This window comes from Myxine glutinosa, chromosome 7 (genome assembly GCF_964187855.1).
Source record: "Myxine glutinosa chromosome 7, kmMyxGlut1.1, whole genome shotgun sequence".
Lineage (NCBI taxonomy): Eukaryota > Metazoa > Chordata > Myxini > Myxiniformes > Myxinidae > Myxine > Myxine glutinosa.
Genome location: NC_136267.1, coordinates 36,681,546 through 36,694,651, shown reverse-complemented (window position 1 = coordinate 36,694,651; position 13,106 = coordinate 36,681,546). Strand labels below are relative to the sequence as shown.

Genomic DNA, 13,106 nt, shown 5'->3' with positions numbered 1-13,106 from the left:
TTAATGTACATATTATGTAAATCAAAAAAGCAGAGAACCAGAGAAGAAACCCGGCTGCTGATCAACAGCGCCCCCCAACAATAAACAAATCGCTCCACAATGTCACGCCCAAGGCACAGCTCCCGCGATCCGCTGCAATGAGCGAAGCCTCACCTCGTCATCACGCAGCACCCACGGCCGTACAATCCCACCTCATAACCCCATGGAAGGGGCAAAACCAAGCAGCTCCGAACAGCGCCAATAGTTCAACACTTGCCGAAGGCCAGCTGCACGCGCCATGCCCGCGCCATCTTGCCTACATCATCGATGCTTCTGCTGATGATCAGCAAAGAGATAGAGAGGATTTCCCAGAGAGTCGGAGAGATCATTGATGAAGACCAGAAAAAGCACAGGGCCCAGAACACTGCCTTGGGGAACTCCAGCCTGAACAGGAAGGAGAGATGAGAGAAAGCCATTCAGGGCCACACGTTGACTACGACCAGAGAGGAAGTCCGCAAGCCATGAGTGGAGATTTCCATGGATACCAAAGGAGGAGAGTTTGGTGAGCAGAGCGGCGTGCCAGACCGTATCGAAGGCATGTGATATGTCAAGGGAGACAGCTCTAATTTCCTGTTTGGCATTGACGACCTCCATCCATTGTTGAGACAGCAGAAGCAGCATGTCCAGAGTAGAATGACCTGGTCTGAATCCAAATTGATGATCGGAGATCAAGCCATTGTAGTGGGGCGGCTTAGCCCAAATATTCAAAAGAATTGTGCATTTTGTGATACAAGCACCAAATTTGGCACAAATGTACATTAATATGTTGCGAACATTTTCAGATATTGGGCCACTTGAAATTCCGCAATTTTTTTTTTCAAATTTTTTCAAATTTCGTAATTTCAAATTTTTCGGGTGACACCGTCACAATTTCGGTCTTCGAGGCCGGCCGATAGGCAAAGTGTGACCGGAAGGGACGAGGTTCTCCTGACCACGTGGCCCTCGATCTGGGAAGCGAGAGGCGTTCCATTAGTGGACGCGCCCCTCACGCCCGACTTTTGGGCGGCCCCGGCAGGCCGTTTGTTTTGACGTTCCGTGACAGGCCCCGCACCCCCACCTCCGGGCCGACCGGAAGCTTGTGCTGAGTACATCATACCTGAACAACTCAGTGAGGCAGAACACAGCAGTGCACACCAGGGTGACCCCTTCAGTGCATAAACCAATTAACCTGTCCACTGCAGGGCATATAGAAATGAAGTTATTTTCTGCATATAATAATAATATAAGTTCAGTTCTATATAACAATTTCTGTTATCACCACTACCACTACAACTACCACTACTACAAGCTTTGTCTGGAATTTTGTGGACTAACAGACAAACAGACATACAGACAAGCTGGGATCAAAACATTACCTCCTTCCACCATTGAGTGTAGAGGTAAACATCATGGAAATTATATCATCTATCTATAATTCCAGTAATCTCTGTGTGTTTGTTTGTACGTTTGTACGTTTGTACGTTTGTACGTTTGTTTGTTTGTCTGTGACCGCTGTTTCTCGACAACCACGGGTCCGATATACTTTAAACTTGCCAGGTATATTGCTGAGGACCCGAGGATGTGCCTTTTCAAGGTTTGAAATTAATCGGACAAGTACTTACCGAGCTATGGTGATTTAGCCGTTCGCCGTTCGCTTTGGCGTTGCGAATGGACCAAACCATTGCATGTAAATAGAGGGGGGGGGGGTTCTGTGGTCGTTGCGAATGGACCAAACCATTCATGTAAATAGAGGGGGGGGGGGGGTTCTGTGGTCGTTACTGCCACGTGGTTTCAAAGTTTTTTTTTGTTGTTGTTGTTTGCACGCATGTTTTTTTGCACCCACGTACGGGCACGCCCTAGGATGTTTACACACACACACCCCTACACAAATTTTTTTTTTTTTTTTTTTTGGCAAGGAACGGGCACCCACGTACGGGCATGCCCTAGTGCCCTAGATTTAATTCATGCTTACCCGTGTATTTGCTTCACTGGTTCACATGGTCTTTTGCATACATGTAATTCAGACTCTCGTCTTCATTGCTGACCACACAATGTTCGCAACATATTAATGTACATTTGTGCCAAATTTGGTGCTTGTATCACAAAATGCACAATTCTTTTGAATATTTGGGCTAAGCCGCCCCACTATATCGGCCGGCCTCGAAGACCGAAATTGTGACGGTGTCACCCGAAAAATTTGAAATTACGAAATTTGAAAAAATTTGAAAAACAAAATTACGGAATTTCAAGTGGCCCAATATCTGAAAATGTTCGCAACATATTAATGTACATTTGTGCCAAATTTGGTGCTTGTATCACAAAATGCACAACAGGTTTGCTATGCTGCTACACTATTGGAGAAGAGGAAGGATTTGATATCCGAAACAATGATGGAATCCATGACCTTGCTGATTATTGGGAGCAGGCTGATTGGTCTGTAGTTGCAAGGATCTGTTTGTTTTGTTGCAAGGACACACTTGCTTTTTAAAAAGATCCTTTGGTTAGCATTAGTTTATATTTTTGGATGATGTGGCCACAAATCAATATATATATTCATATATATTTTACATACTAGATGGTCAAGCAACGGAAAATAACCACTGTTATCAATTTTGCCCTTCATTTTATATCCATTCTTGCCAGGGTACATCGCTTTCAATGGCGTTGACTTTGAGGGCACATTCCACGTGAACACCGTCACAGATGATGATTACGCCGGCTTCATTTTCGGCTACCAGGACAGTTCAAGTTTCTATGTGGTCATGTGGAAGCAGACGGAGCAGGCCTATTGGCAGGCCACGCCATTCCGTGCAGTTGCCCAGCCAGGACTGCAGCTTAAGGTATCTGGATAGGTGGGACCTCTTGGATTATTGTAAGAGAAGTAAGGTTGGGAGTGATTGTGGTGTTTTCCCCCACCGGCATATCTTGTAGGCCGTCAAGTCCAGCTCTGGACCTGGAGAACGGCTACGGAATGCGTTGTGGAACACAGGTGACACAGAAGACCAGGTGAAGCTCCTGTGGAAAGATCCACAGAACAAGGGCTGGAATGACAAGACCTCATACCGCTGGCAACTAATCCACCGGCCACCAGTTGGATACATCAGGTGATTACGACCTCAGAATTTCGGCTTAATATGTGCACCCAAGTTATCGTTTGTGATGTAGAAAGTATATTCAGATAATTTCTACAGGAATTTTTGGAAGACATTTCACATAGTTAATAGTTTGGCTGGCAGGGTAGCTTAGAGGTATGTTTACTCACTTTAGAAGTTTAGAGGCATGTAGCTTGGGTTTGGATCTTGGCCCAGTAATATACTGTCGCCCTGGTGTTTCACAAACAGGACGAAGAATTAAAGTGTGCCCCCGAAAATAGGAAGAATGTTTAGCTGGAGGACACACCTGCCAGCACTTGTCGTTGGATATTACACACACCAAACTGCCCAGCATAACCAAACTACCCAGCATAACCAAACTACCCAGCATAACCAAACTGCCCAGCATAACCAAACTGCCCAGCACAACCAAACTACCCAGCTTAACCAAACTACCCAGCATAACCAAACTACCCAGCATAACCAAACTACCCAGCATAACCAAACTACCCAGCATAACCAAACTGCCCAGCTTAACCAAACTGCCCACCATAACCAAACTGCCCAGCATAACCAAACTACCCAGCATAACCAAACTGCCCACCATAACCAAACTGCCCAGCATAACCAAACTGCCCAGCATAACCAAACTGCCCAGCATAACCAAACTACCCAGCATAACCAAACTACCCAGCATAACCAAACTACCCAGCATAACCAAACTACCCAGCATAACCAAACTGCCCAGCATAACCAAACTACCCAGCATAACCAAACTACCCAGCATAACCAAACTGCCCAGCATAACCAAACTGCCCAGCACAACCAAACTACCCAGCATAACCAAACTGCCCAGCATAACCAAACTGCCCAGCATAACCAAACTGCCCAGCACAACCAAACTACCCAGCATAACCAAACTGCCCAGCATAACCAAACTGCCCAGCATAACCAAACTGCCCAGCATAACCAAACTACCCAGCATAACCAAACTGCCCAGCATAACCAAACTGCCCAGCACAACCAAACTACCCAGCATAACCAAACTGCCCAGCATAACCAAACTGCCCAGCATAACCAAACTACCCAGCATAACCAAACTACCCAGCATAACCAAACTACCCAGCATAACCAAACTGCCCAGCATAACCAAACCGCCCAGTATAACCAAACCGCCCAGCATAACCAAACCGCCCAGCATAACCAAACCGCCCAGCATAACCAAACCGCCCAGCATAACCAAACTACCCAGCATAACCAAACCGCCCAGCATAACCAAACCGCCCAGCATAACCAAACTACCCAGCATAACCAAACCGCCCAGCATAACCAAACCGCCCAGCATAACCAAACCGCCCAGCATACCCAAACCGCCCAGCATAACCAAACTGCCCAGCATAACCAAACCGCCCAGCATAACCAAACTACCCAGCATAACCAAACCGCCCAGCATAACCAAACCGCCCAGCATAACCAAACTGCCCAGCATAACCAAACCGCCCAGCATAACCAAACCGCCCAGCATAACCAAACCGCCCAGCATACCCAAACCGCCCAGCATAACCAAACTGCCCAGCATAACCAAACCGCCCAGCATAACCAAACCGCCCAGCATAACCAAACCGCCCAGCATAACCAAACCGCCCAGCATAACCAAACTACCCAGCATAACCAAACCGCCCAGCATAACCAAACCGCCCAGCATAACCAAACCGCCCAGCATAACCAAACTACCCAGCATAACCAAACTACCCAGCATAACCAAACCGCCCAGCATAACCAAACCGCCCAGCATAACCAAACCGCCCAGCATAACCAAACCGCCCAGCATAACCAAACCGCCCAGCATAACCAAACCGCCCAGCATAACCAAACCGCCCAGCATAACCAAACCACCCAGCATAACCAAACCGCCCAGCATAACCAAACCGCCCAGCATAACCAAACCGCCCAGCATAACCAAACTACCCAGCATACCCAAACCGCCCAGCATACCCAAACCGCCCAGCATACCCAAACCGCCCAGCATACCCAAACCGCCCAGCATACCCAAACCGCCCAGCATAACCAAACCGCCCAGCATAACCAAACCGCCCAGCATACCCAAACCGCCCAGCATACCCAAACCGCCCAGCATACCCAAACCGCCCAGCATACCCAAACCGCCCAGCATACCCAAACCGCCCAGCATACCCAAACCGCCCAGCATAAATAAATATAAATATAATCCTGGATAGAAGGGCAAGATTAACGAGATAAGATGATCAAGGTGATGATTGTAAAGCCAGCAAACTGCCTTCCCACATTGCTATAAGCTCGTGGGGGAGCTCACCTGGTCGTTGGCTCCAAAGTTACCACTGTCGTGTACACTCGTTTATTTATCCTCCAAATGTCCACATTTTCCCACCCGAATGAAAGGAGAAGGTCGTTTCTGTAATTGCCCTTATTTCAATCTCACCCATCGTCATGTAGAGTGAAGCTGTTTGAAGGATCAGAGAAGGTGGCAGACTCGGGCATCATTATAGACACTACGATGCGTGGTGGCCGCTTAGGCGTATTCTGCTTCTCTCAAGAAAACATCATCTGGTCAAACCTCCGCTACCGCTGCAATGGTAACCAACATCGTTTTGCTTACTTTTTACTTTACTAATATACTATGTGCCCCTTTTTATTATGCGAGTTACCAAGTTTTGGCCCTGTAGTTGCTTTGTTACCACGAGGAGCAAATTTCAATCATTTTTCCGTGAATGTCGACACTACAAACTCCTTACTGTTGTGGTATCGTGGTATGAGAACCTGGCTAATCAGTTTCCGTTTGCTCCTTACAGACACAATTCCTGCAGACTTTGTGGCCTACAGAGAGAAGCGAGATGTGCCGCACTGATGGTGCCGCTGAGCTTGACCGTTTCCGTCCTGCGTGTAACTCTACCTGCTCAAAACTGGATCATAATCACTTTTTTGTCTGCTTAATCTAGGCTCATGGAAGAGCGAGGTGATAGAGCAAATATGGCCGATGTACTGATGGTGGGGTGCTTGGGCAACGGCTAAATGCAAACAAGGAAGTGGGACGAATTAACCGGAAACGAGGAGAGAGGAAGTCATCTGCAAGGGAATAGGGGTGATAAGTACCATCAGTGGGGTGTGTACGGGGAGAATTAACGGGGTTAAAAAGATCATGGGTCGGGGTTGAGGGTGACGTGAGATTTCAGTGGTGGCACATCTACATCTTGAAGCCTCAGAGGGAAAAGGAGGATTTTACTGACTCGTGTCGGCGATTCCATTGGCAGGGGAAAAGAGGAACAAAGGAGTGCACCTGAGCAATACGTCTGGATTTGGGGCTGGAATGGGGGGGGGGGCTGATGAAGCAGGGACAATAACCCATTGCAGGGAACACTCCTCCATTTTAGGCTGTGAGAAATTCCAGAAGTTCATTCCATAATTCCGAACCTTCGTAAGACATGAGAGGTTCGGATTTACCGAGGAAGGACTTGGCACGATAGACGATTCCCAGTCCACAACTGGCTTTGAAGACCGGCTTTGATGTGGTCCAATCAGGAGAAGTCCTGGCTGATGGTGAGGATGGCAGAAGGTTGACAGATCGAACCTCTTCCAGTGTTCACAGGGTGGGTCCAGCAGTTAATCCTTTCACAGGTGGCAGGGGGAGAATAGGACATTTACCTGGAACGAATGGCATCCTTAAAGTGTTGGACCAGCATCTGGTCCTCCCTGAGTGTGATGAGAGGAATGCAGTAACCGCCGGCCTATCGATGTAAAAGTATGAAAGTAAAGTTTTTCCATGGCAGGAGCAGAGAGGTCATTTATACACATAGAGGTCGTGTTTACATCGCTTTCCATTTCTCGGGTGAGAAATCGATCTTCGTCCATCGGGTAACATCCCTTACCATCGGGTAATCATATAAACGTCTCGATGTCGAGGCGTTTGTGCAAGACAGCAAGAATGCTTGAGAAGGATGGCCGTCATGGAGTTATACTCCGGTATAACATCTTAATAATGGTGGAAGCAATTGTGAAAATATCCAACTTCCGTGGTACACGTCCGGTTTATTTCCTGAAGCGTGCCCCTCAATTTTTTGTCCCACTTCTAGTTGATGAAGGATGTGAGTTAAGATCGAGTTTGCATTGTTTGATATTGCCATTCATTTAAAAAAAAACCTTATAATTGCCAAGAAAAATGCTTGGATGAATATCAGGAAGAACCCACGTTCTGGGAAACGGAAGTGGACTTTCCACTGTATTATTGCCTTCAGGGATGTACCCACAAACACAGAACTGCTCGTATGGAACAGGCCTGTGCCGTACATTAGGTGGAGAGATGTTGGTGTAGTACAGCTCTTCTTCTGCAACAAAACCCTCCAAATGTAAGCCTGGTGTGGTATACGAGGGTCATTCCCTCGGTTCAACCAGACTTGTTGGTGTAATGGTTACAGCGTTCACTCCGGGTCTGGGAGATCGGAGGTTGGAACCACTTCTGAGTCATACCAAAGACTTCAAAAATGGTACGTGCTGCCTCCTTGGGTGACGCTCAGCATTTAAAAATGGCAAAGCTCACCTCCACCTCACATCCACTCATTTGTTCCTCTTTTTCCCTGCCCGTGGAACCAATATCCACATTCTCTTCGATGTCATTCTTCCTTCCCAGTCTTCGAGACTAGCTGTTCACCACCATCCAAAACCATTATATCTTCAACCCTCGTCAACCAACCCTACTCCAAACAAATCCCCCCCTTCTTCCGAATTTCCAGTTTTCACTCCTGAAAATTTCCGAAAGTATCCATCTTGTCCACCCCTGCATCCTCTCCTGCCCCCCATTCCTCCCAAAACCCATGGTTTGTCCAAGTCCGCCTCTATCTTGGCCTTAAACTCTGCTGTTGGTGTTTCTCCCCTCTCTCAACTCTTCCTTTTGTCCTGTTGCATCCTTATCCGTTCAGTATATGAGTACTAACTCTTGTACGAGCCTCGATCATGTATATAAAAATAAATAAATAAACAACCTGCAACCATTACACAGGTTTGATGGGTCTCATGGCTTCCTCTTGCATTGAAGTCCCTCAAAAACAAACTCATCAATATTTAGTGGGATTGTCAGTCTGTCCATCTCATATCGCGAGATTCCGTAATCTCATGAGATTGTGAATTAAACATTGTTTTGGGTGGGTGGGGGCAGGGTTGAGGAAAGTTGAGTACTTGGGATTTAGGGGGGGGGAGGGGGAGGCAGACATGAGGACATGGATCTAATCAAGCGACATCTTTTGGGAGCTACCTGGACGACATTAAATTCCCATGATATTTAACTGTTCTTTGTATAATATTGTTGAAGTCACATTTTACATTATGTGGAATTTCCATGCCTACCTGCTAGTTATTGTATTATTATCAGAAGCGAGGCGAGGCTGAAGAAGACAGAGACCACTGACCTGTTGGGGATGGCAAAGTAATAGGCCCATAGACTCAGCTACATCGAGAGAGATCGTTTTCCATGGCTATTTTTCCCCCATGAAATCCTTGTTGCCATGGCATCAGGCTGAGCAAAATATGAGGCAGGGGAGCCAGCCCAGAGGGGAGAGCAGTACTCCATCAAGCTGCAGATGAAGGTCTTGTAGGTGGATAGGAGCTCAGATGTGCCAAGGAAGGACTTTGCATTTGCCAGTGGATGCCCAAGAGAGATTATGGCTGATATTGAGACCTAGGCCTGGTGTTGGCTTAGCGGTTAAGGTGCCGGCTTGGGATCCTAGGACCCTGGGTTCGAATCCCGGTCGATCGCTGAATTAATGCCAGGGGGGTTGACTCAGCCTGTCATCCTTCCGAGGTCGGCAAATTGAGTACCAGTTCACTGGTAATTCCCTGTGTATCGCAAGAGGTGACCAACAGGGTTGGCAGCAGGAAGAGCGTTCGGCCATAAAACATTGCTTCAAAAATGGGACCACGGTGCCTGAAAAAGGCCAACCCCTGCTCTGTGGGAAAAAATGGCCTTAAAAGGTGGTCCAGGGAGACCTAGGAGTTTGAGTGACTTATCCTCTTTAAGAGGGTTGTTAAGAAAGTAGGTGGGAGGGTTTGCGGACCAGTCCTTTTGGAGTGAGAGAGTGTGTGTATAGGATTTCTCAGGATTGAAAGAGATATTCGAAGTGTTTGACCTATTTGTGATTTTGTCGAGAGCTGGGGAGAGGGAAGACGCACCTGACTGTCATAAGGGTGGGGGATGTAAGGTAAGATTAGAGAGTGGAGTCATCAGCAAAGAGATAAAGAGGATTTTCCAGAAAGTCAGTGAGATCATTAATGAAGATTAGAGATAGGATGGGGCCATGGGGTACTCCAGATTTCACAGGGAGAGGAGAAGAAAGGGTTCTATTGAAAGCCGCACATTGGCTATGAGAGTGGAGGATGTCAGTAATCCAAGAGTGGAGTTGGCTTTGGACTCCATAGGCAGACAGTTTGGAGAGCAAGGCAGGATGCCAAAGTGGATCGAAAGATATGTCCAGAGAGATGGCCCTGATTTCATATGGGCCTACTTATTGGGAGAGTAGATCCATAGCATGATTTCAGGTCAATTGGAGGAAAATTTATGATTTTAGGTGATGCTGACCTTTGACCCTTTGACAAAATTATTAATTTGTCTTCTCCATATTATCAAAATTAAGCTTTGTTGAAAATTTGATGACAAAACTCAAATGGTAAAAAAAAACGTTACGGCCCGGACACACATGCACGCACACACACACACACACACACACACACACACACACACACACACACACACACACACACACACACACTTGATTGCAAAACCCCGTCTCCTGCTGTGCAGGGGTTATAATGACATAAAATGTCAGCATGTTTTGACATTTTTATCCCTCGTGGTTTTAGCAATCTTGCCGTGTGGAGTTAAAGGCCGCCATTCAGCCATCTTTGATCAGATAAAAAAACAAAATCTTCTGCATGTGTGTACTCATGTATTGTCTTTGTGCAAAATTTGAACAATATCGGTCCATGCATGTCGAGAAATGGTTGGGGACACGTTTAAGTAACAAAATGGCCGCCAGGCTCCTGTCGGCCATCTTTGATCTGATCTCGAAAGAAAATGACGTGCATATGTAAACCATCATTCAATACCTGTGTGCCAGGTTTGAACAAGATCGGTCCATGCATGTCGAGAAATGGTTGGGGACACGTTTAAGTAACAAAATGGCCGCCAGGCTCCTGTCGGCCATCTTTGATCTGATCTCGAAAGAAAATGACGTGCATATGTAAACCATCATTCAATACCTGTGTGCCAGGTTTGAACAAGATCGGCAAATGCATGTCCGAGAAATGGTTGAGGGCATGTTCAACCTCAGGCTTTTTACAACTAAAATGGCCACCAGTCGGCCATCTTTGATCGCATGGTGAAACAAAATGAAGTGCTCAAGTATATCTACCATTAAAGCGCGGCGTTACGCGCGCTGCTTGCGAGCAAGGAGGAAGCGGACAAGCGGTAACTTATAAGCGTCTTTATTTCAGGAGCTCACTGTAACACTAGCGCGCTCCGGGCTGCGCGCCCGGTGTATATCATGAGGCCACGCCTACCCCTCGGGCGTGGCCACCGCCCACTTGGTGCGCGGAATGATGTCACCATGCCAGTGGGCTTTTGTGTCCGCCACACGCGCCCCCCCAGAATTCCTGCGCACCTGGAGGGCCAGTTTGCGGGGCAGACGAATGACCCGGCCGAAGCGCCCCCTGGCGATCGGCGGCGTCCGGGGTGCAGGGATGCCAGGTGGGATGCCCCTGGGATGGGTGCAGGACCGGGGGGCGGCGGGGCTGGGCGGTGCCGGGGGTTCCGCCCGCAGGGGGGCGGCCCCGACGTGGGGGTCGGGCCACTGGCGGTGGATGGTCCACGTCGAGGTGGGCTGGCTTGAGGCGGTCCACCGAAACGCGGTCAGGAGTACCGCCGATGTCCAGGGTGAAGTGCTTCGCCCCGGTCTCCAGCACGCGGAAAGGCCCATCGTACGGGGGCCGCAGTGGTGTCCGGTGCCGAGCCCTCATCGCCACTATTGAGCGCCGGCCCGGGCGTTTCCCGACCTGTTGAAGGAGCATGGCGGATGACACTGCCGAGCTTCGTGGCCGAACTTGGCGTGGAACCAGCACCAGGTGGTGGAGCTGGAGGAGCGCGGCTGGCTCTGCCAGGCCGGTGGAGTTGGCGGGTTTCCCCGCGGTGGCGGTTTTCGCCGCGGCGGTGGGTGGGGCGTGGCGGCGGTCACGAGGTGCGTATCAGCATGGTGCGTATGCTGTATAAGCTGATGCTGTGGATCAGCAGCATCAGCAGCATTAGCAGCATCAGCCACGAGGGCCGTGACGGCCACGCCGACTCTCGCCCGCGTGTCCGAAGCGGCGAAGTACTTGTCCGCCTCGGCCGCCAATGCTCGGGGTTCCGTTAGCCCGGTCCCGGCCAACGCGAGGCGAACCTGCGCTGGAAGTTGGCGACGGAAAAGCGCCCGGAATAGAGAACCGGGGGCTTCGTCGCCCAACAGTGACAGCATATGGTCCATTCGGACCGACGGGCGCGTGTCACCGAGCTCGGGGAGATCCAGGAGGCGGTCGGCCCGTGCGTCGTCCGTGAGGCCGAACGTGGCTAGGAGTAGCCGCTTGAGTGCCTCGTACTTGTGGCCGTCCGGTGGGTGGCGAAGGACGGACACAACTCGAGCGGCCGTGCCGGGCCCGAGGGAGGCGACGACGTGGCAATAGCGCGTGTCATCGCCGGTGAGGCGCCGAAGCTGAAATTGGGCTTCGGCCTGGACGAACCAGACTTCGGCCTGAGCCTCCCAAAATTCGGGAAGTTTGATGAAGTTGGCCATGGCAATGGCGTCGCGTGTGGAAGGATCGCTCCGGCAGATCCAACGTTGAGGGGGTCACCAGTAAAGCGCGGCGTTACGCGCGCTGCTTGCGAGCAAGGAGGAAGCGGACAAGCGGTAACTTATAAGCGTCTTTATTTCAGGAGCTCACTGTAACACTAGCGCGCTCCGGGCTGCGCGCCCGGTGTATATCATGAGGCCACGCCTACCCCTCGGGCGTGGCCACCGCCCACGTGGTGCGCGGAATGATGTCACCACGCCAGTTGGCTTTTGTGTCCGCCACACCATCATGTATTAACTTTGTGCCACGATTCAACAAAATCAGTCCGTACATCTCCGAGACATGGTTGCAGATGCACGGAGGAACGGACGGAAGGACAGACGAGACCCAATTCATAAGCCCCCGTTTTGGACGATGTCCATCCGGTGCAAATAATGTACGTGTCGTTTGTTGTCTCCACACGCGGATGGGTTTCACCTCACACTTTCACGTGTGTGTGTGTGTGTGTGTGTGTGTGTGCTGTGTGTATATGTATATGTATACGTGTGTGTGTGTGTGTGTGTGTGTGTGTGTGTGTGTGTGTGCTGTGTGTGTATATGTATATGTATACGTGTGTGCGTGTGTGTGTGTGTGTGTGTGTGTGTGTGTGTGTTGTGTGTGTATATGTATATGTATACGTGTGTGTGTGTGTGTGTGTGTGTGTGCTGTGTATATGTATATGTGTGTGTGTGTGTGTGTGTGTGTGTGTGTGTGTGTGTGCTGTGTGTATATGTATATGCGTGTGTGTGTGTGTGTGTGTGTGTGTGTGTATATGTATATGTATACGTGTGTGTGCTGTGTATGTATATTGTTACAGTCGCGGTTTAGATGTTACTTTGGGCCGAGCGGATGGGCCACCGCGACCGTTACAGGATCCCCAATTGGCCCGACTCCCCCAACGTTGACCAGATCGCACCACAGATATTCAATCGGGAAAACTCTAAAGCGACCGAATGCAAAGAGGAAAACGAAGGCAAAGAAAGGTTTGGAAATACTACTAAATTTATTTACTATTCATACACATAAGCAAAAAGACAGCAGTCACGTTTATTTACAAGCACATGAGACGCAGGTGACACAGTGAAAATACTAGCTTATACAGACTTATTGTTA

The 13,106-nt window shown here is 49.1% G+C and overlaps 1 protein-coding gene across 3 annotated transcripts in view; it reads left to right on the top strand.

Moving 5' to 3' along the window:
• The window catches only part of LOC137431123 (cartilage oligomeric matrix protein), a 64,518-nt gene extending 56,384 nt beyond the window's left edge, over positions 1 to 8,134 (top strand). For all 3 annotated transcript variants that reach the window (XM_068122079.2, XM_078781491.1, XM_068122080.2), the window contains exons 23-26: positions 2,662 to 2,858; positions 2,950 to 3,122; positions 5,583 to 5,722; positions 5,939 to 8,134. In XM_068122079.2, coding sequence (XP_067978180.1) covers positions 2,662 to 2,858; positions 2,950 to 3,122; positions 5,583 to 5,722; positions 5,939 to 5,994 — 566 coding nt within the window. In that variant the 3' untranslated portion in view covers positions 5,995 to 8,134. The remainder of the gene's footprint in view (positions 1 to 2,661; positions 2,859 to 2,949; positions 3,123 to 5,582; positions 5,723 to 5,938) is intronic.
• Positions 8,135 to 13,106: the final 4,972 nt, after the last annotated feature.